The following is a 26840-nucleotide window of genomic DNA, read 5'->3' as shown; positions in this document are numbered from 1 at the left end:
AAAAAAAAAAAAAAAAAAAAAAAACAATTATGTTTTTCATACGCCGGCACTCGATACGCGATCTGTGCGAATGGGGGGGTCGCAACATTTGTCGCAACTTCTAAATACACTGCGATTATTCTGGCGTGAGAATGTTTTCAATGAACCAGTCCTTGAATGTCGTGGTCGCCCAGTTACAAAGGCAGCGTATGGCGGCGAGAATCTTGTAGCAACCAAGAATACTTGCCGTACTACCAATCAAGATGCTGCCGATGATGTCCTGTACAAGCTATATGAGTGATTTGGAAATCAAACGACGGCTCGAATACTTACTATGCTATCATCTCGATCGCTCGCGAATAATAGTGTCCAACTCTCCCCCGAAATAAAGAGGAGAGGGAGAGTAATTGAGACGGGTTGTCGGGCAATAGCGGTAGGGAGTAGGTCACGCAAGCGGTTGAATTGAGCGATTATCCAAACCGATAGCTGTACCTTGGCTTCTTGTTCAGAGCCGTCTGGAGTTTTGGTCTCGAGAGTCCGCAGTCCTGTGGTCCTCTGGAAATAATGGAACCATTGGCCCTGGGAGGAAAAAAGGGTCCTAGGAGCAAAATCTAAGCTCCTGGGATAACTATTGTCGCCTGGGAGCGAAATAGCTGTTCGCAGGAGCCTGGAATTGTTGCCCAGGATCTAAATTTGCTCCTGGGAGAAAGTGTAGTCATTGCCGCCGACTCTCGTGTGGACCAGACTGAGTGGGCTATATCAGTGGACGAGAGAATGTGAGGGTTCTAGGCCAGATGGTCTAATTAGGTATATTCAAGCTATAGTATCATCAGGTTCTAGGTATATACACACAAGTCGCGGCACGAGGAGAGTCAAGACACTTCCACGCGAGAGATGCGGATAACAGGTCGAGAGAGATTACCTTAAGCCAAATCTTTTAACGCGTGATTCTGTGACACAGGAAAAAAGGGACTCAGCCTATATGTATTAGGATTGGTACAGTGTCAGTTTCAGAACAGCTAACATGATGAGTAACATCTCGTGATGGAATCATTCTTAGGACCACGTGGCCAGCTCTCCTTAAAGATAAATGTCCTTACGCCAAAGCTTCCGTACGGAAGACGGTCCCTAGGGTAGCGACCTCTAATTCGTGATGGTATTCCTCAAGGCCTGTTTCCCCTACGGAGATAACCGAGGTTTAATCCAAAAGCTCCTTGAGGATATTCTCCCGTATGGACAGGCTTCCGTACGGGATATATCCCTTAAGGTAGAAGGTAGAAAAGAGAATGAGAAGAAAAAGAATGTTTAGGGGGGGGAGGGTGTTTGTTCCCCCCTAATGAAGGGCGAAGGGGAGCCACGAAAGGCGAGGGGGGAGGGGTGCGATTTCCCACCCCTCCTTTAGTTTAGGACAGATCCTTAATGGGTACCCATCCCCTTCTAAGGAGGAAAGAACAGGGTTTCGCTGCGATCCTGCTTTCGAATGTGAACGTTGCGGTCATTCGGGGAGATATGTTCTGACTTATAATCGCTGTTTTCTTCTGCGGTCTCGACACGATCCCATTTTCCTCGACGATATATCTAGACTAAAACCTCTCACTCGCGAATATCTGTCATATTGTCCTCCCAATTGCTTACTGAATACTCCTTGTCTTATAGGGATTAATCTCGGCATAATCAGCCGAAGGCATGGAGCATGGCAAGGTCCGTCGGCACGGAAATTTACAGCGTGCCCAATGGCGCCAAAAGTGTCGGCAAACCTTAGCCGACCATCTAAGTGAGATTACTATCCTTCCGATTAGGAGAAAACTTGTTCCTTACCATTTACAGATATGAAATTAGGAGTTACTATCGACCCATCTCAGGTTCGGTTACAACCGGACACTACAGAAGGGTATATATGGGTTCGACAGCCAGATAAGGAGTATCTGTTTACGAAACCATTAAGTAAACATTCGATCGGAGCATACATGGAGTTATGCCGAGAAGTTGGCAGATCATTTGAAGCTGTGGCACACTGGGAGCCGGCCAATGAAGTCTCAGGAGATCCCATAAAGGTATCCAGTCCCCTCAGATCACTCACCTTAAATTAAACATCTTGTTAGGCTCCATATACCTTCGCGTCACTCGCCAATCTCACTTCAAAATCTAGCCAATTACAGGCGGAGAACGAGAAAATGGCCGAGGCAGTATCCCAATATAAGGATAAGGCTCACGCAGAAAGTCTGGCACGTCAGCGAGCCGAAGAGATGTGTGGAAAGCTGGACCGGGACCTGTCGGCCGCGCGAATTCAGGAGGGCAAATTAAAGCGGGAAAACATAAATTTGTCTTCGAAAGTCAGGCAGCTCAGGAGAAAACTCCGGTATTCTGATATCGAGGTAAAGAAGGCGTTAACTGTATTATACCGACTAGCTCCAGGAACGCACACAGACGACGAAGATGCAGACCCAGTCGAGGATATGATCAGTGTTAGCCAAACCAAGAGTAAGCATTCTCTGTACTCGAGCTCTCAACGGGCGTTCGTTAGGATTCCTAGTAGAAACTCCCGTAGACTTACAAAAGCCATCTAGCAGATACCCCCTTAAGAGAAGTATTGACCTGGGGTAGAGAAATGTCATCGAACGGGAAGGCCTGTTAAATCTGCCTATAAAAATATCCTTTGTATCTGAGAGGGCTGAAGCAATTAAATCAACCAATCAATTTTCCGACTTTCCGGATAGAATGGGTCAGGTATTGGATGGAATGGGCCATTCGAAAACTGGCCAATCACCTACCTCGAATGGGATAGGGTTAATTTACTAGCATACCAATAGGGGCCGCGGACGGGATATTTCCACGGGAGGTGAAAAGCGTAGTTTCTGTATTTTGGGGGCTAGTCCCCAAACCCCCAGGCCTCGCTGCGCTCGATATTGCCAAGCCCTTTGCATCACGTGATTGAGCCGGTCACATTCGACTTGGCAATTCTTGGCGGCACACACGTGATTAGACAGCACCACTCTCACACCACAGCACTGTGAAAAAAAAAAAAAAAAAAAAGGCCCAGAGGGCCCCCTCCTATAGTCCATCTCTAACGAACTGATAAATGGGGCGCCACAACCAATGAAAGCTTCAATCAGACTAGTTCAACTGAAGGAGAGTTTGAATCAATGACCTCCCCAGATCACTCAGTTCGACATCAACAATCACTGGCTGGAGCATTACGTTTACCCATCTAGGGCACCTAGGAGTTAGGCCGGACAACCCTCTTACCTTACCTATGATCGAACACTAGTAAGGCCCCTCAATTCTATCGGTTCGACTGCAACCAGAGTGTTTTACCACTCGGTTACGTCCTTGATAGGTCAACCACGATTTGGTGTCAATTTTGAAGCGGTTTCTGGCGGAATAAAATATAAACCTGAAATTTTTTTTTTTTGGAATTGCCTACGGCCTGGCGTTTTGTGGCGACGCTGAGATCTATGTGCTGACCAATAACGTATACTATGGCTTAGTATGTCGCGTGATCAAAATGGGCACTCCCATTGCGCCCCGTCATCGAATCCAATCCGTGGACCATGTCCCCGGGGGGCCCGCCACTATGAGGGTTCTAGGGCGAGAATTCGATTAATGTATTCCAGCTAGCATCGAGATGTAGGTACAAGACGTAGCACGAAGAGAGTCAAGATAAGAATGGAAGTGCTGAAGAATCCCTGAACACGTAATTCGTAGTACGTGGTCCCGTGACAGGCTCCCTACTCGATAGAAGTCGATATCGAGATAGGCCACGGATCGGATCCAGTCTGTGGACCACCTAGAGAAGCTCTACTGATCACCCTCGAGATACTTCGTAACCGAGCGTGAACGGACGAGCCTCGACATCGAGATGATCCATGGATTGAATCCGATGGCTCGTGGCATTTCATCGAATCCAATCCCTGGACCACCTAGACAAGCCCTACTGATCACACTCGAGATGGCTCGTATGGAACGTTAGCAGACGAGCCTCGATGTCGACATGGTTCGTGGATTGGATCCGATGGGCCGTGGTATTTCATCGGATCCAGTCTGTGGACCACCCAGACAAGCTCTACTGATCACATCCGACGTATCCCATGTCGTCAACACGTCTCGTTTCCAGCATCTCCCGCCTATCACTCAACAATGCGCGTATCCCGTGTCGCGATTACCCCCTTTTGCACGTCCTCTTCCGACGACGTTTGATCTTCCGCGATGATGCTTCCGGATGGCGGTGCGATATTGGCGGAGGTTTTAGAAGAGTGAGCGAAACGGGTTTTTGATAGGATAAGCTTAACGTCGACACAGATTAGCAAGTTCCAGGGAGGTTGGATAAAGGCATCGGTATTAGGTATACCTGTTCTTGACGAGGAAACGAGACGCCATAGTCTTCATTCTCTACCTTCCATCTCTTCACTATCGAATGAACCCTTTCCTTAGGGATATTGATCGGTCTAATAGACTTCTTCCCGAATTTGAATCCAAGCACTTTGCAGTCATCGCGGTGATCTGGGTTGTTATAGTCGAATACGATAAATATATGAGTCCCTGCAATAGTGCCGAGAAGACTCGCTTTTTGCCGATCGCCTGACGCAAATTGGACAACGCTTGTCACTAGGGCTTCACGATCTTTTAAATGTGTGTTATCCTTAACTGTTGAACAATAGATGACACAACGAGCTGGGCTGCAAAGACGTGTTGAAGAACCTGATGACATTTTGGAAAAGATTTAATGAACTCAAGTGTTCGAAGTTGGCTTGTTTCGACATCGCCCATGCCCTGTGATGGGGAATACGCGGACTAGCGAATTATATATCCCAGCGACGGGGTTTGCCGATCTAAAATCACTCTTCCTCCGATGTCTCCGAAGCGCTGGAGTCGCTGCTTGTTGGTGGGGTGGGCAGTTGACGACTTGCATCGCAATCAGCACATATTTCCTGCACAGTACGATCCAAATTCTCGTTATATCTGATGTTATCCCCCGAACACGTTCCATCGCAACCATTACTTGGCGCCGTCGCCCCCGAGTCATGGCCACAGGCGTAGTGCACCGTCCAAGTCACACACATGACTGCTCACTAATTAATTCTTTTTCCTAAAACCATTTGGTGAAACGTACTCGGCGAATAGTATAGTAACGGTCGCTCCGGTACTATAGCCGATTTCGGTTTGACGCAGCTTAACAATAATAGGGTCAACAGGAGCTTGGCCGCGCATTCAATATTGGAATATACCTTGTACAACCTTGTTACTTCTTTCAGTTGAGGTAGGAACAGTAGTGGGAACAGTAGTGAAAACAGCTATTGATATTTTATGTGAATTCGTAAAATACTTTTGCACGGTAAGGCTCTCGAGGCTCTTGAGGCTCTGCTTAAACCCACAAAATAAAAGCGCGTCTGCTGCCTTGCAGCCTTACAGCTATCGTCTGCCTGCTTCGCTGGAACCAATGAGCGTTTTACACGATATGTTTTGGTGAGTTATTCGATGATGCGTTGCCAGTTGGCATGTGCCATCCTCGGACATTTGCCCAGGGCAGTGGTTGTCATCCTTTGTTGCCTCTGGTTGATGCCTCTGATTCTCATTGACCGTTTTCGAGGCCGAGTGCGCCAGACTAATAGGATGAAAAGTGTGAAAAGCTCATGGCCAGATACTGCAGTTTAATCAGGTAGATTCAAGACATCATTAAGTACAAGGCGCAGCACGAGATGAGTCCACGACAGAACGCTATGCATAAGGTGCGGATAAGCAGATCCATTTATCAAGGAATGCCAAGGAACAGAAGGGCAAGCGTGATTCAATAGGGAATTGACGGAATTGACAGTCCTATATGATATCGACTCGGATCGCTTGAGGAGTCAAGCGATGATGGGTGAGATGAGCCTGCATCTCGCCCGGTATCTAGTGGCTTGGCAGGGGCCGCCCTGACATGAAAAAAGAGAGAAAGTTTTTACTCCGATCTTGCGCCTGGGTAAGCGGAATAGGTCGGGATCGGATTCCAGAGGAGATGAGCCCTATTCCCCCATGTGCCAACGCCCACCAGCGTTCACCATGCGCCAGCGCTCACCATCCGTCAGCGCTCACAATCCGCCAGCGCTCACAATCCGCCAGCGTTCACTATGCGCCAGCGTCCACCATGCGCCAGCGTCCACCATGCGCCAGCGTTCACCATGCGCCAGCGCTCGCAATGTGCCAGCGCCCACCATGCGCCAGCGTTCACCATGTGCCAGCGCCCACCATGCGCCAGCGTTCACCATGCGCCAGCGCCCACCATGCGTCAGCGTCCACCATGCGCCAGCGTCCACCATGCGCCAGCGCTCGCCATGTGCCAGCGTCCACCATGCGCCAGCGCTCGCCATGTGCCAGCGCCCACCATGTGCCAGCGCCCACCATGTGCCAGCGCCCACCATGCGCCAGCGCTCGCCATGTGCCAGCGCCCACCATCCGGCCTTCCAGTCCACGGCGGCTTCTAACAGGTTAGGGATAGTGGCTGCTGAGGGACAGTGGCCGCTACAGACTCATGGCTATACATACCAATAGTAGACTCGCGTCTTAGTGGTCTTTCGCTCTCCCTCACACCCCGTAGTAAGGCCACGACATGTGGGAGTGTATGTATACTATATTCCGTAAGGCCTGAAGTAGAGTCTCACACACGACGTGTTCTGTGTGAAGCACACATAGCGTTTTAGGGCGAAGGATCAGCTGCTTGACCAGTACAGTAGGCCCGGAGGCACCTCTTGACCAATGAAGTCCCTTTTTCCGAGACCAAGGAAAGCTGTGGGGGCAGAGAGTCGTAATGACGCGGTTCTGGAGAAGAAAGTCAATTCGCAATGGAATGCTGTGGGAGCAGAAGTCAATATCAAGGTGAGTCGACCACAACAAGTTCCCGTGGTGTCTTCAATGATTGTCAGGGCCAAAGGCCTCTCCCTATGATTTTCACTTTCCTACCTTGACGAAGCCGTCATAGGATGCCAAACGCTTGAGCGTCGCCGTGGGGCTGCAAGAAGGGACTAGTAGATGAGTATGCAAGGGGGAAGGCTCGACTACTGGCTTATTCAATTAGAATGGAATACAACGCATAGCCGCGGTGAGAGCCAAATTCTCCAATTTCACATTAGGCAAAGCAGCCCAAAGATATCAGGCTCGTAGTTTTGATTCTCCGAACCGACCAAAGATCTGCGAAGAACAAATATCTACAGTTCTGTTACTTCTAAGAAGCAAATAGTAAGAAAGCAGACGAAGCGGCAGACTTGGATGAATACTCGTTGACGCTCATTAGCGTCAGTAGGATGATATTCAACAAGTATGGAGAGAGTAGAAAGTGTGATTTGCAGACACCGGAAACAGAAGAGATTAAAGCTGTATCGATACGAAGAACGGGATTGGTCCAATCCGCGGAGTCGACCAGTGTTATCAATGGAGTACACCAGTGTACTCTTGAGAATACACTGGTGTACTGGGAAACACACTAGTGTACTTATGGGAATACACTAGTGTACTCGTGGAAACACACCAGTGTACTCGTGGGAATACACCAGTGTATTCGGAAACCAAAATAGATTATTGGTCAAGAATTGGGACAGCCCATTCGAATTTGGACCAATGAGACTGGATTTCCACCGGTTGAGCGCCCGATGGCGGCAGCTTAGGCTGCCAAATGCAACCTTGAATTATGATTTTCGTTTCCATAGCAATATTTATAATATCCGCCCTCGTAGAGACACAAGCGGAAAATATTGAGTATACTATCACAATCTCTAGCCATTCCCACTCGTAATTGACGAGCTATCCTTAAATGAAGAATCGTCTCGATCCGCTCTCTTGGCCGCTCGTTCCTCCGCCTTGATCATGTCTCTCTCGTCATCGGTGTCGAGTTCCTCTTCTGGTGTTGGTGTCCGGCGCCGCTTTCGCAAGACAGGCCTTGCCGTGACGACTGGTTTAACATCGATGTCCGATTCTGCATCGTCCAGGAAGGTACAAAGAGTGGCGCACGAAATAAAAATAGATCCTTCGATATTCCCAAACATCTCACAAAACTCGACACTTGCAAAGTCCCGTAGGTGGATGCGTAATCCAGAGTGCGCATCAAGATTCGACTCGCCGTTGTCATTTCGGAAGACTTGAACTTCGGAGGTAGTGGTCCACACTTCCCCATTATCTTCTTGCAGCAGCTGTGGCCGCCACACTGAAACTGTAGCTGTCTTCTTTTTGTAAGAGATATCAAAGGCAGCCAGGGCGCGAACCCTCAAATCCGAGCCCAGGATATAGTCGTCTGCCAAATCTCTCAGCATCTTACCTTCCTGCGAATATGCTGCTTCCGTCACCAATCCAGGAAACAGTTCTTTGGCATGACGAAATGAACCATCCGGATCGTGTCGCCCGTATTCTGAGTCTGAGGGAATGAATGTGGCTGAGCCTTCGAAATCAATACCCTGCGCAAATTCTGACGAGGGACCTTCCTCAACACTGCGTAATTGATGTCTAATTTCGTCGTGGACTTTTATAAGGAATCGCTCATGGATACGCGAGGGCATTCGAATAATGAAGAGGCGTTGTAAAGGAAAATAATCGCACCTGGACCAGCGTTAGCACACCTTTGTCGAATAAAACGGCCTGCTTACCGTAGTTTGATTCTGCAAAACTCGTCTTTAAACAGCTGTCTCTCCAACTCCCGATGTTGAGGCTCATCAATACGAAATCTCAGGAGCCGCCTCTCTGGAACGTCTTGACCTCTTTTGTATCGCTCAATTGCACTAGTAATCCGGTGGACGACGGTCGGAATTTTCTCGTCGGTGGGTGGGGGAGTCAGCAAAGGAGAATTGCGGTAACTCAGCGGCGGCGTTACAATGTTATCTTGAGGTTCTCCTCGATTCATTGCTGCGCGGCGGATAGCGATGTGATACTGCAGGCTCTTATTTGAGAGGTACAATGAACGGTGGTGGAACGAGGCGCGTTGCAGGAGGACAACGATGCTCACGCCAAGCCATTATCACGTGCCGAGATGTACTGTGGTTGTGATAATTGGGGCTTCAATTATCAAACGATATAAGTGGCTACAGTGGCTTGGCTCGATGAATTCGAGTCATGCCAGCACTTTTTGGCACGTGATACTGCATCTGTAGCCCAGGAAATCACATGGTGTATAGAATTGAATCACGTGATTATACACGTGATCTTCTAGGCGTGAACGCTTGGAACTTCAAGGGGGTTTTGCATCCTTCTCGTATCTGATCCATGGTCCCCTAGACATATACAATGACAAGAAACGCTCCAGACGAGAGATTGGTCTACCTTGCTTTGAAGAACACTTTCAAAGGAGCTGATGCGCAAGTACGTAAAGCTAAGAAGGTTCGCGAACTGATCCAGAAGACGCAACACAATGTCGACGTTAGGGACCTAGTCCAAGAACACAATCTCGATAACGTCTGCAATGTGGCAAAAGTTCTTCTGGAAAAGCAGATTTTTGAGTCTACTTTAAAGGCCAAAATTCGGTTCCCAGAAGTGTTCGAGATTTCTCCTGCGCAAAGTGCTGAGCGCTCAGCTTCAGAGGCAGAAGCTGCGAAATCCGAGGTAGATGCCATTAGGTCCGCAGCAGCGGGCCAGAACAGCGGCAAACTTCCAGAAAGCAGTCGCGATGTCCGCTTAACCGATAATAAGGAGCCACCTGCTTGTTCGTAACTCTTTCTGCATTGTCCATAACGCTGATATCGTGGACAGATCTTCCCGAGTCGATAGCACAATCCCGGAAGCGCTCGTCTCCTTATGCAGCTACGAATGTCCCTTCTCTCTACCCTGTTTACTTGCCATACTGTACCACACACAACATCAGCTACTTGTCAAAGTGCAGGGACTTCTCGAGAATGCCTGTTATGAGTTTGGATTACGCAACATGAAAGAGACTATTGAACGCGAAGGCTGGGACTGTCCAGAATGTATTGAGTTGAATATATGGGCCCGAATTCTTCTTTCCAATCAGGATAGGTTTCCGCAGGTAGATATGGAAGGATTGGGAAAACCGTTCCCCGAGCTTCTCGACTCGATAAGTCGCCTCCGGCACACGGCAGTACATCGACTTCGGATCAGTGCGCATGGGCTTGAAGAGTTCCTAATTGACGCGGAGACCGTAGCGCGGTTGCTCCAAGATGACCGCTGCACCAAGTGGTTGACCCGACTCCGGAGAGAAACACACCTCACCATTGAAGAACTGAAGCGGAATAAGGATCTTCTAGAATCGAAGCTCAATTCAAAACTCAAACAGATCTTAGATCAGAGGGCAGAATTGGATCGACTTGAACATCTAGCTATGGAAGAGATGTTGAGAGAGGACAAAGACTATCAGATTTTGGCCGGAGATAACTTGGACGGAGTCATTCAGTCTTCGGATACCGCAATACACAGTTCTGCACCTACAGAAATAGAGTTGAGGTTCGAAAGTGACCCCGAAGATGATCTCACACCTAATACTTCTGACCGCCAGGTCTTCAAGCCAAACAAGAACCTGCAGGCTGCTGGAGACTGAAGACAATCAATATAATAGCATCACTGTCCACATGTTTAAACACAATTGACCTGAAAATTTAAGGAGTCTTTAACATATGTACACCGCAGAATATCGACTAATTTATGGCGACGTTTCCATGGAATCCTGTCTCTCCATTTGCCAGTCCCGATTGGGTTGCTCTTCGGGAACGACTGTGTAGTATGCTGATATTGTTGACCAATAAATCTGTCGACGGGCTAACAGTCTTCTAGGATCTAAGAGGAGCCACAGCATTCTATGTCACGGCATCGAGCGCCTGGAAGTTGTTTGGCTTGTGCTGGGCGTCGAATCAGCTTCCAGGCCTTTCTAGTATCGTGCCTAGCAATTGCAGACCGCATTCCCAGAAACGATTCGGGCTCCCATGCACGACCAAGACGATTTCCAGGCGCTCAAAAGGAAACCACGGTAAAACATGTAGTCTGTACATACTACAGTATCTGCACGTGCCTACCAAGCTTGCTATAGGTCACGACATGACGCTTTCTCTCAACTTTCTTCTCCCACGGTTTTTCGTGGCATATTAACTTTCTGCTCCCGCTGTTTCCAACGGTATTTTAACTTTCTCCTCCTATAGCTATCTGTAGTTCTGGAGACGAGATAGCCGAATCCTGCAGGATAGAATGTACGCTATAATCGCCATCTGCTGTGTATATAGTGTCACCATAAGCATCGAGGGTGGTAGTGGCTAAAGCTGTATACTGCAAGGCGTGTTTCAAGGAGTGTTTCGGATCTTGACCATAAGCGACTTGAACAGCTCGGCTGAAAGTTTACCCTGGTCCGCCGATACCAGTCCGACGAAATGCTACAGGGAATTCCCTCACGTGATACAACGGCCTTCTCCTGCCACTGATCACGCTTTATCACGTGCAATGCGCCAAGACTGTCTGCGCTAACTACGTTCTCGTCTTCACGTCCGTGACTCTTTCCCGAACTTATAATTCTGTTTAGCCAGGACTCTCTCTCTCTAGTATGTTGACCGAGGAAGCTCTTGAGGGCGCCCTTGAACGACGTGATGCAGCTATCCGAAAGGAGTTCAAGAATGTTGATGAGCGGTTTGATCGCTTTGAACGACGAATTGAGCAGCGATTTGAGAAGATCGATCAGCGATTTGAGAAAGTCGACGAGCGACTTGGCCAGTTCTACACATTGTTAATTGCTCAATCTACGAACCCACGAGCAGCATTCAGTCGAGACAAAATACTCCCGATAGGCATTACGAGCCCTGCGTCACCCTCACAGCTCCTGTTTCCATCCGTTGAACAATTCCCTAATACCGTTATTCAGTTTTGGAATTTACACAACCCTAAGCGAGGTAAGAGTTTCCCATCTCTTTATTTGATACAGCGAGCTAATGACATCAACAGTCAATAGACTCGTTTATCTATGTAACTTCTACAACATCAGAAGCGATGAGATTGTCGGTGATTATTCCCCTGGGACTATGCTGCAAGATTCGTCCGATAGCGATCAAGAGGGCGAGGCTAGTTCTACATCTAAATCTCAAGACGATCTGTCTATTCTTCGCACTGCAGCTATTGATCATCCCTTTAAGGCCTTGTCTTGTTTAGCTAGCCGACTTTTCCTAAACTTCGAAACAATCTCATATAACATGGGAACGATTAGTCAGATACGAGACAAAAGAGCTGAGCGAGAAGCGAAAGGCATAAAGCGAGAAGCATTAAGTGAAGAAAACTCCAGCAAGAACGATCAACGCCGAGAGCGTCATAAGAGATTGGTGACGGACAACACGATAAACGAAGAGAGCAGGCGCAGCGAGACACTTCCCGACGCAGGCCGTCGAGAGGTCACTCTACCGCTCGTCGTTGGAGGGAGACCGTGGACCGACGTTCCGGACGATGAGCCTCAAGATCCCAGCACTCCGTCGAGGAAGAGCTTTGTTAAGTGGGCATCGCATTCCGATTCAATTGAAGAGCGACGATTTATTAAAGATGACCCACTTTATCAGTCGACGCCAGCTGCGATAACCACAGAAGCAGACTCAGAGTTAAAAAGAGACAAACCAATAAAGGGCAGTGCCAAAGAAATAAAATCTCCGTCGCAGTCATCCAAAGGATCGACTGTACCTTTCTCACAGACGCCAGCAGTAATTAAAGAGGCTGCAGAGAGGAGAAAACGGAAAGAGGGATCAGGTAGACTGAAGTGACAATCATTCTTAACACTCCCAAGGGAAAAAAGAGTCTCTTCCATGTCCTAGGCCATAGGTGAAAATATGATAAAACATCTAAACGAAACCAACTCATGAACAAAATGTGAATATTGTGGACTCATGGGGGAGTGGGCGACTTTGGGCTACTCTAGAATTTCTTCGTCAATGCTGTAGGCAGGAAGACAAGAGTTGGCGTAAGATGCTCTTCTGATTAAGATGTGTGCAGACAATATAAGGGCCAGCCTGGTTAATATATAAAAAGCAGCTACGACGAGGAGACGGGAAGTCCCTCTATCGTTATGTTCAGCGCATCTATCTACTGTGCCTTTTCCCCTTCTTGTTCTTTCCGCTCTTAGGTCCCTTCTTTTCCTTGCGTTTATTTACTTTCTTTTCTCTCCTTCCCTTCGCTCCTATATTTTTCTTCTTTCCTGCTTGACATGTACCCTGGACCTTAAGGCGAAGCGTGATTTGAGGTCGAGGGACTCGCAGTCGAATGCGAGGGCCATTTTGGATTTGGCAAGTGTCCTCTTCATCTCGAGCTCCCTCTTTCTTCGACACGTCTTCTGGAACCGGACTTTTCAACGTCTCTGTGTCTATCTCTGCGCCACTATGAGACTGATCACGTTCAGCGTGAATCAGTGTTGCTCCGCTTAATTCGCTAGTGGCATCATCATCCGATAACCGGGGAGGCGAAGGGGGAGGTAAAGGGGGAGGCGAAAGCGACGGGGAGCGGAGATATTGATCGAATAGGGTGTCCAAATTGGAGTCACCGTCGCAGTCTGCTGGCTCGAGCAAGTGAATGGTTTCGACGGGAGTGGCGTAATGGCGCGGAAATGGATCATGTTCGAGATCGGTATATTTGTTATTATCCTCGATGCTTGAAAGGCTTAAAGGGGAAAGCATAACAGAGTCCACGGTTATTGGGGCCGTGTTATCATCAGAGACATCATCGTTAATGACGACAACTTCGGGACAGATAGTCGAAGGGGGAGGAGTCTGTCGTTTCTGCCTTTTCCGCTTAGGGGGACGGTCGGGCAATCGCCCTTCCGAGGTTGCGGCCGTCGAATCGAGCGACTGTGGTGGCGTCCACTTGAGGGCGCTAGAACTACTCGGTGATTTTCGCTTTCGCCATGGGCCGGGTTCATCAACACCTTCGTCGAGCGGGATTTTCTCCTTCTCTAGTGAGTGTTGACGGCTGGAATTAATAACCTTCGCAGGAAGCGACCGGCTAAGCTTGTGCGTGTCCATAAGATAAAATTGAAATGAGGCACGATCCTCATGAGTGGTGTCGCATAGTGGATAAGAAAACGTAAACGGCCATTGGCAACTGGTGAGGTGATCGTCACTGATGTGAATCCATAATTTGTGATCTCGAGACCACGCTTTTAGTCGCTTAGAAGCAGGTAACGATATCTTCCCGATACATATTGGACAGTAGGCTGGGCGGACTAAGGTGTGACAGTAGGTGACGGTCCCACAACGTTTAGTCGTGAGTGCATCCAAGTGTGCTTGACAGTGCGGCTCCCATTTCTCTCCGACGACCCAATCGAAACACTGATAGCAGTAATGGATATCCGACAAGAGGCGCCCTAAACGGGTCGCCATCTCCTGACGGACACAAGTTTGGATGTGTTGATTGCGCTGGGCTTTGGGCAGACTATACGGCATCGTTAATCTAGACACATTGGTAGCGGCAGGCGAGAAACTTACCTGTCCATGCGCCGATGACAATATTTGACGGGGCAGGCGCCGTCAACAGGGCGCAATCCGGGGAGATACAGGACGTCAGAGTCTTGAAGACAGAGACTCTGGACGTCTCGAAGCGCATCCCACATCTTGTCCGTCGTCAAGGGATATAAAGATGCCATCGCCTGCGCAAGTCGTCCTCGTTCGGGGAACAGTTTGTAGATGGTCTGGGCCAATTCCATCTTGGAGTTATCTTGAGGCACCACGTTCCCCCGGGTTAGGACGTACCAATCCCGGCGCTCCCTGACCCAACTCTCCTGGTATTGGCGTAGTGCATCTCGCTTCAGTGTCCTTTGATATTTCGTCAACTCACGCTTGGCGGCGCTAAATGCCTGATTGCTCCCCTGAGGTCCCGTGAGTATTTGGACCTCAGTTTCAAGTTCACGGAGGCGCGGATCCTGTTTTAATTCCTCTTCGAGGTGGGCAGGAAGCTTGTCAGGCAGGCCATCCTCGTGAAACTTTTCGAGACTTTGGAAATATTCGATATGACGCTGATCGCTCTCCTCGTCGCGGAATGCGGCCTGGCCGTCAACCGAGGAGCAGTTCGCTACGTAACTTTGACCAAAGACTCGAGGATCGGCTTGCGTTAAGTGCTGCGAGCGTTCAACCGCGGTATTTCGTCCTAAGAAGTGTAGTTAGCTAAGAAAGATGGTAAAGAGGTCTATTCTAGATACTAGTAACATTAGGAACGAGAAGAACGATGAATTTTTTTTTTTTTTTTTTTAATTAAAAAGCGAGGGAAGGAGGAGGGAGGCGTGAAGCCGTAACGAGTATTTCTGAGCGCTCGACGAGGAAAGACCACTTACTATCAGCTCCTTTTCCAAGTTGCCGTCTAATGGCATGGATCGAAAGCCCCCACAGGTACCCGGAATTGATCAGAGTGCTCTTGAAAATCGCGGTAAACGCGTTCATGGGCATTGGGTCGGCAGTCACGCGACCACCTTTGGTGCATTTTCGGAGAATGGGTAGTCCCAAGACCGAATCCTTGAACCTAAGTGGTTTTTCGTCTTTACCCGCAGGAATTACCTGTTGACGCACGTCCTCGAGAGAGTCGATCCCTACTAAGGCGTTATCGGCGATGGCCATGGCCAACAGAAAACCGGCATCGTTGTAGAACAGTCTCTCGTGCTCCTTTGCGGCTGCGCCGAAGCTATAACAAACCCGTATCATTAGCACCTTCAAGCAGAACGAAAGAACGAGGATTAGCTTCGTGGAACCACCTACGTAATGTTCTCAGGGTCACGATTGTTTTTCACCCAACGCTGGTGGACAATATACACGAGTCTCCAGTCACGACCGTTTTTCTTACCAGGATCGCGTTGCAAGATAAGTTCGACATCCTAGTAAAGTCAGCTCATTAAAAATTGACTATCGTTCGGCCACCGCTCATACCTTGTACCGCAGGCCGTCCGTAAAGAATGCCCCGATCCGCGCCCCGGTGAAGCAGAAGGCATGTATAAGAAACGTGGTTTGTACTCGATACCGCTCGTGGATATAGATCAGATCGTCGTATGTCCATAACGCGAGAAGGACACGGGTGAGGTCTCGAATCGTAAAGTTGTGTTTCGGGCGATGTTTATTGACGACAATACCCTCACGGACTAAGGTTCGTCGTACCCACTGAAAGATGTCAGCTCTGTTAGTCGAAGGACTTTGGGCCACATATAAGCGCGGAAAGGAAGGCGATATCATACATAGTAAACCTCACTTCGGTCCTCTGCGTTCGTCTCGGTGCCGGTCACACGAGTAAAGCCGGCAAAGAACCATTCTCCCACAGTGCAGATGGCATCGGCGGTCGGCCTCGGCTTCTCCGAATCTTTGTCGAGTCGAGGGCGGCTCGTCGCGATGTAGAACCGTAGAAAGTCTTTGACGGTCACCAGGTCGGGAGCGGGAACTTTCTTCCCTAAATACTGACTGCGGGCGGCGTCTTCGTCTGGGGGAGGGAGCCCTTTACGCTCGTAATCTTCCCTCATCGATTTAAGTTGCCATCTAGGAATTCGACGTTAGCCTCGAGCATTCTCCCTCGTCCCATAAAGAGTTGCGAGTTCTTACAGAATGTAGCGGTCTAGAGTTCGATCGTGATCGATCTTAGTCTTGTCAACATATTTCTCTCCGTTGCGGACTTCGTCAACTTCGGTATGTGCTCCTCTCTGGTAACCGTTGGCCTGAGCCTGAGCCCACAGCTCGTTCTCAGTAGGTTTTGTTCTGCCCATGTCGGTAGAAAAGTGGCTCGAGGGCTCGAGGGGCTCCGGGGGTGCGAGAGCGTGACGGATACTAATAAGAGAGCCAGCGATTGGGGAAGACGAGTTCGAGAAAAGAGAGAGAAACTCGCTGTTAGCGAGTAGAGACGAGGATTGAGCGCCATTTTATACTCCTCTGCGGGAAGGGACGTTCGAGAGGGGAGGGGGGGAGCTTTCAATGAAGGGGAAGGGGAAACGCAGGGAGAGACCCAAAATCCGATTTTGTTGAAGGGGGTCCAGAAATAGTCCCCCTCGTCAGGTGTAACCAATTATAGCACTTGTGTCGTTGGGTGGAGGAGAACGGAGGCAAGAATTGCAGGGTCAAAAGGGATCGTCAAGACGAGGGTAAAGTCGAAGGGTGAGTTGAAGGGTGAGCAGGCGGGTGAGAAGAGGTGATGCGAGGGTGAGGTCGTTATAAAAGCGGCGCGGGTTGGGTGAGCGCCCACGTGAGCTGCGAGCAGTTTTCCCATCTACTTGGTCGCCAATACAAACTTTTCCGACAAACACCATCAAAACATGCAACACCTACGTCAGAGCTGGATATTCCGGAAATGAGTTCCAGTGTATTGTTTAAAAGTTCTGGGCTATTCCACCCTGTGTTTGAGGGAATGTAGGCGCTCGCTCGATGCGAGTATTTCTCCGTGCTTGAACGTCGCGTATGACTGGTTGACCTCCAGCACCACCGTAAGATCCATCGCCATAGGGTCCATGGTGGGGGGCGGCATCGTTATAAATATTATAAGGAACTTCTTCTTGATAGTATGGGCCTGGCATTTGGGGAGTGTCGGAAGAAGCCTCAGACTGGTGGCCGGTAGAATATGCGGAGGAAGCGTTTGACGGTCCACGACGGATGTCTGCAGTTCCGTTGTGGTTCCTGTTAAGTCCCCCCGCAAGCCCTCCTGCGCCCAATGCAGCAACTCCATCACCGCTTTCCGGATGGCCATTCGTCACAGGGTCCGCAGAATATTGATCTACCGCGCCATTGGGGGAACTTTGCACTCCATAGCCTCCAGGTTGGCTGCTGCTTTCGGATAGAGCAACACCAGCAGCAGCAGCTCTACCATTCGAGCCCAAAGTTGTCGATGCCTTTCGGTTGGACGAGGTTGCTCCCCATCCGCGGTAGCCACTGTTGTCTTCATGCGCCTCGGATTGATTGTCAGTATATGCACCGCCAACCGGTACCAATGTCGGATCGTTGTTCGGATTGAAACCATATTCGGCCATCTCGTTCTTCCGCTGTTCCTCTGCACTCTTCCTTGCCTTTCTCCTCCTCCAACAAAAGAATCCGATCAAAAAGGCCGCGGCAATGACCACGATTGGAATGATGACAGCAATTGCTATCTTCGCCCCTGAACTAAGACCACCAGAAGAGCCCGAATTCGACCCAGAAGCGCTCAGTGTAGAGGGGGTGGGAGAGGAACTAGAAGTGGTAATGACGGAACTAACTACTGCAGTATCGGAGGTAGGCGTATCGGGGGAATAGGTTGATGTGACAACGATAACAGAAGGAGCCGTAGTGCCTTCTGTCGCCGACGGCGTTTGGGTAATTGTGGCTGTGACAGCAACAACGCTGGGACTCGAGGTGGAGGTGGGCTCAATGACCGTGGTCGACGGTGGAATGGAAACGGAAGAGACAATCGTAGAGGACGGCGTAGAGGTAGTGATTTCGGATGTTGAAGCTGTGCTATCTGTGACGGTGACAGTGGTAGAGAAGGAAGTAGTTAAGCTGGTGGACGTCGTATCGATGACAGTGGTGCTGACCCCATCGTCAGTCACGCTCGTATCTAGCTCATAGTCAGCGTCAAGGGACTGTATAGTGCTCAAGAAAGAATACCTATTCCACTAGACATGACTGAGGCACGTTTTCAAGTTGGTTTTTATGCAAAGGGCTGAGAAGCTTGCCGGTACGATTGCGTTTGACTCGACTCGATAAGGCGCACAGTGGTGTCGGAGGAACTCTCTAAAGTACATTGAGAATGACTGAGCGTGAGAAAGGGGCCTATAATGATGGCGAGGGTTTAACGTGGTTCTCCAGCCGCACCGAGAACCCAATAGGGCGAAGTTGGATAGGTGGTGTCAAGACGCGGTATCGGATAGAAGCTGGTGATCCCTGTGCGAGTAGTCCAATGAGAAGGAGGATGACTTGGTGGCGACTATTGTAGGTCCTGGTCGTAGGTCCAAGCTCCAAGCTCCGACAAAGAGCACACAGTAACGGTGAAGATGTCGAGGAGAAAAAGTTGGGTAGAAAAGTCAATGAAAGGAGGGAGATGTTGGCAGGGCGTAGCCACAAACGGGCACCGGGATTGGGAATGGCGGCTTGCTGCGGCTACTAACTAGGGCAAGAAAGAGATTTGCAGAAGAACGGGCTCAGGCTCTAGGCCCTGGATCTGGGTGGTTCCGGGGGTTACTGGCCTCGGGTTTGCCAACTCCGAATACGTATCTTTGGCCCGTTAGAGGTAGGGTTACCCTACCAAATTGCCATCAGCCTGGTAGTTAGCATTAGTAGCAGACACCATGAGCTTACTAGCATGCAACCGGTAAGTCCGATTGAATCCCGGATTTCCGGCCATGTTTTCTGACTCTTTGCAAAGCAGGGGAAGAGCTATCACTTTCAGCATGCATTGAAATCTTTCGCGCCCACGAAGGATATGTTAAAGAATTTTCGGTAGTCCACAACATCTATGATGGGCGGTGGTGACGGCTCTATACATGCCCCCATTGTGCGCTCTTCTGATTAAGTGAGACACCCGATGCCACACAAGTGAGGGGCGAGGGATTTCTGAGTACAATTGGAGTGATAACGTCAGTCTTGACACTGGAAATGTGCGGGTTGGTGAATGCTGTATCGAGTGCTACAGCAGCATTCCGACTCCGTATTCGACAGAGCAGTTTAAAAATCTACTGGCCACCCAGGCCTGGGCTTTGGTCTCGCTTATTTTCAATCTTTCTCACTCGCCCGGTCGGGTGCGAGATTGAATGCAAATAAGCTGCACGTCACAAGCCTTCCCTGGGGCAAAAGGACGGAGGAGCGGACAGCGAATTGAATCTGCCTCGTGGTCACGAGAAATTCCGGACACACTCACCCCTGGTAACGTTGGCCCAATTTTTTGCATCTTGTGAATTTTTGGGATCCCACGCTTTAGTTACTATACATTGATTTGTCCATTCCAAAAGTCCTTTGCCTCCCCCCATAGTATTTATACCAAAGAGCGTACCTGAACAGGTATCGGCGCCCCCTCGAGACACCTTCCGCTAGGCCGAAATGCTGGGAACTCATATGTCGCCCAGGACACAACACCATATGTCCAAATTGGACACAGTCGAACAAATCTCATCGATTCAGATCCCACTGTGGTCTTAACGCCGCAGCCAACTCATCCTTAGTTCCGGCAACCTCCTTGGGAATTCTGCTGACTCGGTATGCTCCTGTACGAATGTTGTGCAGGTGCATGGCCGACACTCCAGAACGATTACTTCGGATGCTTCCCGTTTCACTCATAGTATCCGCTGCACGTAGTCGCGGTGGTGGCGCAAAGTCCAATGCTGTAAAGGTCGAGGACTTTCTCAGTGCGTGACTATCGATATCGTTAGTCAAGTTCCTTTCATCACAAGAGAGTCTACGCAAAAAATCACTTACGGGCTGGGTATCACCGCGAGATCGTCAAAAGATGATGCCAGCGGCACGTGTGCCCTCATTGAGGGTGAGTATGGCCTGAGTCCCCCGCGAAGACTGTCCGGGGTACCAGCCCTCTGGTTCTGGAATTTCTTAGGTGGAGCAAAATCGATGGGCAAAAATGTGTCTTCCTTGAGCAAATGGGGCGTGGGCAAGATGTTCAACGGCTTGGGTGGAGGCAATTTCTTCTTGGGGGGCATGCGAGGAGGACGTCCACCATATCGACCTGATGCGGACGAAAACGCCCTTGGTCCCGGCACATAGCTTCCATTGGATACCGTTGCGCGATGCCGCCCATACACCCCATTTTGCGATTGTCCGCGAGGCGGGTGGTGACCCCCCTGATCGTAATAGCCATCTGGTCCATAGTAGTCGTAGTAGCCCTCCCCTCCATCATAATACTGGGCAGAGTTTTGAGGCTTGGAATCATCGAAGTACTCTTTGTAGAATGATCGAATGCGGTTAGCTCGTTGCTCTGGATTTTCGGTGGGATCGTCCGGTGGTAATGGCCGCACGCCCATGGTGAATCGACGAGGATCATAGCCGAGATAATCTCGATAGTCTTGGTATTCCTGATGATCCAGAGAGCCGTAGACATCGTATTCATCATAGTAGTCGTCTTCGTCATATTGATCTTGATGGTTATGCTGAGAAGTCTGGCCTTGGGATGGGCGGTCTTGTCGATTGAGATCAGCCGAGGGGGTATTAGAATGTTGAGGAGTATTGTTGGAAGTCGTCGAGGGTGCTTGGGGATTGATATCAGGTTCAATGGAGTTTTGCCGGACGCCCTGAGAATCAATAAAACTTAATTGAGGTAATCTTGGCTGGCGTTCATCAGGCAGGCTTAGGGTGATGCTGGGTGTGATCGACTTATCCTGCGGAAGAGGAGCCGAAGCTGGCGGTGAGGGAATAGGATGAGCGTCCTTGACCATAGCAGGGGGAGGAACTTGCACTTGTTCCACCGGAGAATCGACATGGACTTCCGTCACGGCCGAAACAGGTTCTTTCTTGATCGGCTCCTCCTTGTGGCCTCCCCTAATGAATTGGCCGAGATAATTGTTGCTGGCTCGCAGCGCGTTTATTCCACTGCTGTCGGTAGTACTCACAAAGGAGTCACGAGCAGTGTCAATCGCCCCGGGAGCCAACAAATTGTTGTTGCTGGCCTGATTGAGTGGTTTCCGGGTGCCAGCCAATGCGTCTGCTGAAACATTGTGCCCAGAGTTGGTTGATGTCCGGCGAGAAGGGTATCCGATCGGGCTGTTCTGTGCATTACGAAGCAAGTTCTGTTTCGAGTCGAACGGGAATCGACGGCTCGATGACCCGGTATAGCTGGAAGAATCGTCAATCGGGCTTCTCACACTTGAAGGCGGACGAATCGATCCGTCGTCGGGTATGAATGTTGTCACTCGATATTTGTCATCTCCAGTGTTCATTGAGCGGGAAAGGGAATGCAATGACTCCCGAGAATGTTGCAGCTCGGGAGGCAGGAGGTAGGGATTGTTCATGCCCAGATCCATGGACAAACCGCGACCTCTTCGACCAATTTCCTTATTCTCAGCCATGGATATTTCCGGGAGATTCCGAGCGTTCTTCTTGCGAGGCTTTTGCTGAGCTTCATCCAACCCGAAGTCAAGTGACCGGTGTTTGTCCTCCGCATCCTCCCTTTTTAAATTTCTCACATGTCGCCGGTGCAAATATATTAACACAATCAACGCAATGCCCAGTGGGATGACCACCCCAAGGACAATGGGCAAGGTTGTACTGGAACCATCGGAATTGTAATATCGCTCGCAGGGCCCGGAGGTATCGTGCGGTCCACATGAGGTGGTCGTTGCTGCATTATCGGAAGTGGACGTGGAGTCCGCCCTTGGTACCAGTGAAGGAGGCCTCTCGACATATAACCCTTCTAATCTGATGTCTGGTATGGGACCCGGTCTAGCCAAGGGGTGTCGAGGCTGAATCTGTGGCTCATTCTCAGGCAGAACCGGGGAGGACATCGTATGAGGCCAAGGGTGCTAGACAATTGTCGTGTGTGCAGACAAAGACGGATTATGTTTTATGTAAACTGGTCTAATAAGACATGGTGAACCAATGCTCGAGGGTTGGGAAGCTCCTAGCTGGTCAATAAAGCTCGAAATCGGTCCAGACTGCACGAAAGAATGGAACCGGTCCACAACAGAAACTCGAGAAGAGGCGTAAAATGAACGACTTGGGTGAGACCTCAAAAGAGCGACTAGGTGAGGGAGCAAACGAGTGACAAAGGAAACGAAAGAGAAGGAAGATGGCCCAATACAGAGCAAGCGGAATGGTGATGGTGAAAGCAAAGCACCCTCCCAAGGGCAAAGGAGAAGTCGAAGGACGACCCTGGCTGCCAATGCAGAGCCAAGCAGGACTAGGGCTGCATTGGTCAAGAGGTTAAGCTTGCGGGCAAGCAACCGCAGGCAATTGGAGAAGCACTGCACACTGGGAACCTAATGTAATTTCCAGGCCTCGATTGGCGGAGATGCCGCAGGGCTTCGACGATGCCAATTTCACTACGTCGTTCTCGATAGTCTTGTCCATGCAGCTTCTCGTGGATCAGGATGAAAAGGTGGACTTGTGTGGCTTGTTACTGGCCTGCTCACTGATCACTGTGTGAACCTGTATCTGGTCTCTCACGGTCAGCCTGCGCTTTTCTTCAAACTCCATCCAAACGATTCTATTGCCTACAAAAATGTCAGATGCACATTGCAACCACCAACGAATTCCCCTGCCCCTGATTGCCACCTCTCAACCCCCTTCCAGAGCCCTCCTCGCAGTGCTGTTGCACGTCGTTGTCACCGCCGCCTCCGGTTGCTGTCAATTGTCTGTCAATTTCCGACCCTTGAAACTAGCCTCGCTCTGGTAAACGCCGTGTCCACACCAATGATCCTCACCACATTCCGTATCAATCGGCTCCTTCCCATTCTCACCATGCCCTTTAACCTGGCCCTTTGAAACTCCCCGTGGCCGATCCTCGTGGTCCTACCATTCACCGAGACAGCTTAGGCCCTGTTCTTCTCCTGCGACCGAACCACTCGCCGATCCGTGGTGGCTTGTTTGCTATCACGTGACCACGAGATTCTGAACTGAAAGGTCAAACCTTGCGGTCCAGAAAGCAGCAAGGTGGAGTCAAAATTTGGTCCTGAATTTCTACCTTAGCCAAACAATGTCTCGATAAGCTAATAAGCGCTTATACATCCAAATCTTACCATGCAGACTCGTCGGGAAAAATTTCTGTTGAACTACTTCGCAGTGCGGAACATCCGGGTTGGGCCCTTGAGATTCTGGTACCTTTCGACCTAAAGCAACTACTTTGACATGCGCGCCATTTTCTCAACGCGCATTCACGTGACCATGTCCTTCAAATGTCACTGCCGACGACAGCAATGTATCTCGAGCTTCAAAATATAAGGTCAAGGGAGGGAAAAGAGCGATGCTTGCTATATATCCCTGGAATAGTGTTTTATTATCTGTTATGGTTGAAACAGGCACATCATATCCAGAGATTCCTCAACAAACCTAGTATAGGATCCGGAAACTATTCAAATCAGCGACGGAACTATAGACAAGGCCAAAGATGGAGCAATATGGTCTTGTTGTGGTTGGTGCAGGTCAGTGTGCTCGAATTATCGGACCGGTCTGCATTCTCTAATATAATCAAGGCATTCATGACCTGATAATGACCAAGACCTACCTAGATGTTTATCCAGACACTCGAGTTTTGGTGTTGGACTCGGTTGAGTCAATTAGCAGTACTTGGTCTGCAAACCGATTGTACCCGGGTCTCCGACGGGCGTTTAGCTGCGCCTTTTCTAGACGATTTAATTCCCTTGGTTCGATCTTCGCAGGTCCCTTTGTAGCACGAGCTTTTTGGATGAACCAATTCCAAATCTGTGTTTTAGCGTCACGTCCAATTGAGGCAAGGAGATGGGCAGTTGGAGTGCTATTGCGTTGAGAACGACGTTCCATGATTGTATAACTACCTGTGCCACCAGCGGAAGCAAAAACAGAGGGCTCTACAGCTATTTCGAAGAGCCATGCCGTCCTACACTGATATGTTCTCGCCCCTTCATTTTAGACGGATTCTCACCCTAGGGCCCTCCGGAAGACGGCGCTGTAGGACGGCGCCGATGCCGATTCGCTCCCAACAGTCTGTACATTCCATAAGTTCAATCAACAACACAATAGCCCAAACCACCCCAACGGTATAACTTTGGTGAGATATGACAACAATCCCGTATTCAACAGTCCCCCTCAAGTCTGGCCTCGGCTAGTTATCTAAGAATGCCATTCCAATAATCTCCTGGCAGTTTTGCGTCTTGTCTCCCGGGCGTATCGTCGTATACGGGCGTCCGTCGAGACCAGGCGATAAATGCATATCCAACTCTATAGGACAGTGGTAGGCGGAGAGCTGTAGCGTTAGAGGCGCTGATATCGTTGGCTCCTGGTCGCTGTCGCTTTCCCCTTGATTAGGACCGCCGAAGTCGAAGTTAAATACCCCCTCGGTGGGCTCCCTTTCGTCTTCTTTTACCTGGACTCCAACTCCGTAGGCGTCGGACAATACGTAATAAGCACTCTCTAGGCGTCGCATATATTAGTCACGATCATTCCAATTCTCTTCTGGCGTACACTTACTTCCAAACGCGCCTCCTTCATACATAACAGGCATTGTCCACCCGGCCCAGCTCCAGCTTGGGAATTGTCGCCCCTCCCCGGGCCTTCTTCTCCCACCAGGCCGAATCTGCCGCCACAACAGTGCTTGCTGGAAGTGCTCGTAAGGGAGACCATGGTCGTCAACCCCGTCGAGGCTTTCCTTGTAGAGCGTGACCAAGATCCCCATGAAAGCCGCGACAATGTCCTCAGGTTTTGACAGCTTTTTCGCCGTGTAGCGCTCGACATGCATGGCATAGCGTTCGAAGCTAGGTTTTCCAGAGACCCGAGGTGCAAATATAGGGTCCATTCGCCTCTGGTCTGTCGTCGACAGAGGCTTATAGGATCTGCAGAAGGCAGGCTTGCTGTCGTCCTCGAGTACGTAGCTCTCACGCCATTCGGGGTGACACTCGAACTCATCCCGATTCTTCGGACACGAGAAAAACACCTCCTCTTTCGTGAAGACGAGACATCGGTGGGAAAGAAGGCGTTCCTGGTACGTCCATGCCCTGTCGCTCCAGTCAGTAGCTTCGACCACTGTGTGGAGTGCCGGTCTGGCCATGGCGAGTTGAATTACATCTGCCCTTATTGAGCATTCCGATATACCCTCCCGTATGTCCCTTTTAGTCTCTCCAATCCCAGGAAGTCCATCATAGGCGCTGTCGCCGCAGGCTACGATGGTGACATATGCGTGGCCAAAAATGTTGTGCATTTGCCTAGTCGCCTTTTTAATATTCTCATGGTCTTGCTTGACACACAGCCTATCCACCCAGAGGTAGTCCAAGCCCAAGTCCCTGGCGAGGCCAGCCGCATCTGTGATGGTCCGTGGCGAGTCTCCCAACTCCCAACGAACTTTCTTTTCCGGGTTATTTTCCCAGCGATATGATAGCGCCGCATATCGACGGTTTGTTTTGTAGTTTTCCAACTTTCTCGTTTTCAAGTTCCAAAGCTTGAAATTGAGCTCCTCGCCCCCGTATTCGTTATCTTCGTAAATCCCCGACTCGTGACAGTTGTCTGCGAACTGGCCGAGTCTACCGTTTTGGAGTGGCTCCTCATGCTGATCGCAGCCGGAAAGCCAGCCATTAAGGAGTTTGATGTCAACAGTAGGCCTGAGAAATCGCCGTTGGAACAGTTGCTTATCGTCTGGCGGGACTTTCACTCCATCCAACTCCGCCAGTATCTTGCGCGACTGATGATCATCACAGATTAATTGGATGCGGTAGAAAGCCGTGGTCCAGCGTTGGCCTTCCAGTGTGATATTGCCACGAGAACCATCATCGAGAAACGCCCACGGGAAACCTCTTATAATGGCAGTTCCAGTTGGTGATGTCGTCGAGCTGTTGCTGTCCTGGAGTTGGCTCCATCCTCTGTCAAACTGCCAACACAGCGGGCATCTTGATGCATTCGAAATCTTCTGATCCAGGAGACCCACTGGATAGCCGCTCGCGAGGCCGTCCCAGCTCTTATCTCCGAAAAGGTCGTCCAGATGCTGCTCTATCGGAGAGCAACATTCACAGAGTTGCTGGCCCACTGCCAGTTGGGTCTCCTGGAGGGGATGAAGAGATGTCATCTTGTCTGTTGGGTGACGTAGAAGGGTGACATCGATCACTCCGACGCTTGCAGCTTAAAAAGGCGTTGAAGGGAGTTGAAGAAAGCCTGCATGGCAGATCTATGACAATGCCGCGCAGACTTAGTTAACTGAATCCGGCTCCAGGTGGGGTATCAAGCTGCCCGAACAGGCGACCCACATTAGTCACATCCTCGGTTGGGCATCAAGCGCACCATTCCTGTGACTGCACAAATCATGGGTCGCTACACTCCCGGCAAGTGCACCGT

The 26840-nt window shown here is 49.9% G+C and overlaps 9 protein-coding genes across 9 annotated transcripts; 3 read left to right on the top strand and 6 right to left on the bottom strand.

Moving 5' to 3' along the window:
• Nucleotides 1-1808: 1808 nt before the first annotated feature.
• Nucleotides 1809-2546, top strand: Z518_11055 (uncharacterized protein; the record flags this gene model as incomplete). Its single annotated transcript, XM_013411325.1, has 2 exons — nt 1809-2033; nt 2082-2546. The coding sequence occupies 2 exons, from the start codon at nt 1809-1811 to the stop codon at nt 2544-2546; spliced, it is 690 nt and encodes a 229-aa protein (XP_013266779.1).
• Nucleotides 2547-6047: 3501 nt separating this feature from the next.
• Nucleotides 6048-7243, bottom strand: Z518_11054 (uncharacterized protein; the record flags this gene model as incomplete). Its single annotated transcript, XM_013411324.1, has 2 exons — nt 6048-6477; nt 7206-7243. 2 exons carry the CDS (start codon nt 7241-7243, stop codon nt 6048-6050), a joined length of 468 nt encoding a protein of 155 aa, XP_013266778.1.
• Nucleotides 7244-7724: 481 nt separating this feature from the next.
• Nucleotides 7725-8842, bottom strand: Z518_11053 (uncharacterized protein; the record flags this gene model as incomplete). Its single annotated transcript, XM_013411323.1, has 2 exons — nt 7725-8541; nt 8589-8842. 2 exons carry the CDS (start codon nt 8840-8842, stop codon nt 7725-7727), a joined length of 1071 nt encoding a protein of 356 aa, XP_013266777.1.
• A 380-nt stretch (nt 8843-9222) lies between these two features.
• On the top strand, nt 9223-10486 carry Z518_11052 (uncharacterized protein; the record flags this gene model as incomplete). The annotated part of the gene is made up of 2 exons (XM_013411322.1): nt 9223-9641; nt 9685-10486. 2 exons carry the CDS (start codon nt 9223-9225, stop codon nt 10484-10486), a joined length of 1221 nt encoding a protein of 406 aa, XP_013266776.1.
• Nucleotides 10487-11476: 990 nt separating this feature from the next.
• Nucleotides 11477-12671, top strand: Z518_11051 (uncharacterized protein; the record flags this gene model as incomplete). The annotated part of the gene is made up of 2 exons (XM_013411321.1): nt 11477-11819; nt 11872-12671. 2 exons carry the CDS (start codon nt 11477-11479, stop codon nt 12669-12671), a joined length of 1143 nt encoding a protein of 380 aa, XP_013266775.1.
• A 315-nt stretch (nt 12672-12986) lies between these two features.
• Z518_11050 (uncharacterized protein) lies at nt 12987-16633 on the bottom strand (the record flags this gene model as incomplete). The annotated part of the gene is made up of 7 exons (XM_013411320.1): nt 12987-14331; nt 14385-15042; nt 15227-15570; nt 15645-15760; nt 15813-16040; nt 16115-16409; nt 16473-16633. The coding sequence occupies 7 exons, from the start codon at nt 16631-16633 to the stop codon at nt 12987-12989; spliced, it is 3147 nt and encodes a 1048-aa protein (XP_013266774.1).
• A 597-nt stretch (nt 16634-17230) lies between these two features.
• On the bottom strand, nt 17231-18510 carry Z518_11049 (uncharacterized protein; the record flags this gene model as incomplete). The annotated part of the gene is made up of 2 exons (XM_013411319.1): nt 17231-18444; nt 18495-18510. 2 exons carry the CDS (start codon nt 18508-18510, stop codon nt 17231-17233), a joined length of 1230 nt encoding a protein of 409 aa, XP_013266773.1.
• Nucleotides 18511-19991: 1481 nt separating this feature from the next.
• Nucleotides 19992-22330, bottom strand: Z518_11048 (uncharacterized protein; the record flags this gene model as incomplete). Its single annotated transcript, XM_013411318.1, has 2 exons — nt 19992-20235; nt 20298-22330. 2 exons carry the CDS (start codon nt 22328-22330, stop codon nt 19992-19994), a joined length of 2277 nt encoding a protein of 758 aa, XP_013266772.1.
• Nucleotides 22331-24948: 2618 nt separating this feature from the next.
• Nucleotides 24949-26574, bottom strand: Z518_11047 (uncharacterized protein; the record flags this gene model as incomplete). The annotated part of the gene is made up of 1 exon (XM_013411317.1): nt 24949-26574. One exon carries the CDS (start codon nt 26572-26574, stop codon nt 24949-24951), a length of 1626 nt encoding a protein of 541 aa, XP_013266771.1.
• Between the last annotated feature and the right edge of the window lie 266 nt (nt 26575-26840).

The sequence above is a fragment of the Rhinocladiella mackenziei genome, assembly GCF_000835555.1.
Source record: "Rhinocladiella mackenziei CBS 650.93 unplaced genomic scaffold supercont1.11, whole genome shotgun sequence".
NCBI classification, from domain to species: domain Eukaryota; kingdom Fungi; phylum Ascomycota; class Eurotiomycetes; order Chaetothyriales; family Herpotrichiellaceae; genus Rhinocladiella; species Rhinocladiella mackenziei.
The sequence above is the reverse complement of the archived record's forward strand: the minus strand, read 5'-3'. Positions and strand labels throughout refer to the sequence as shown.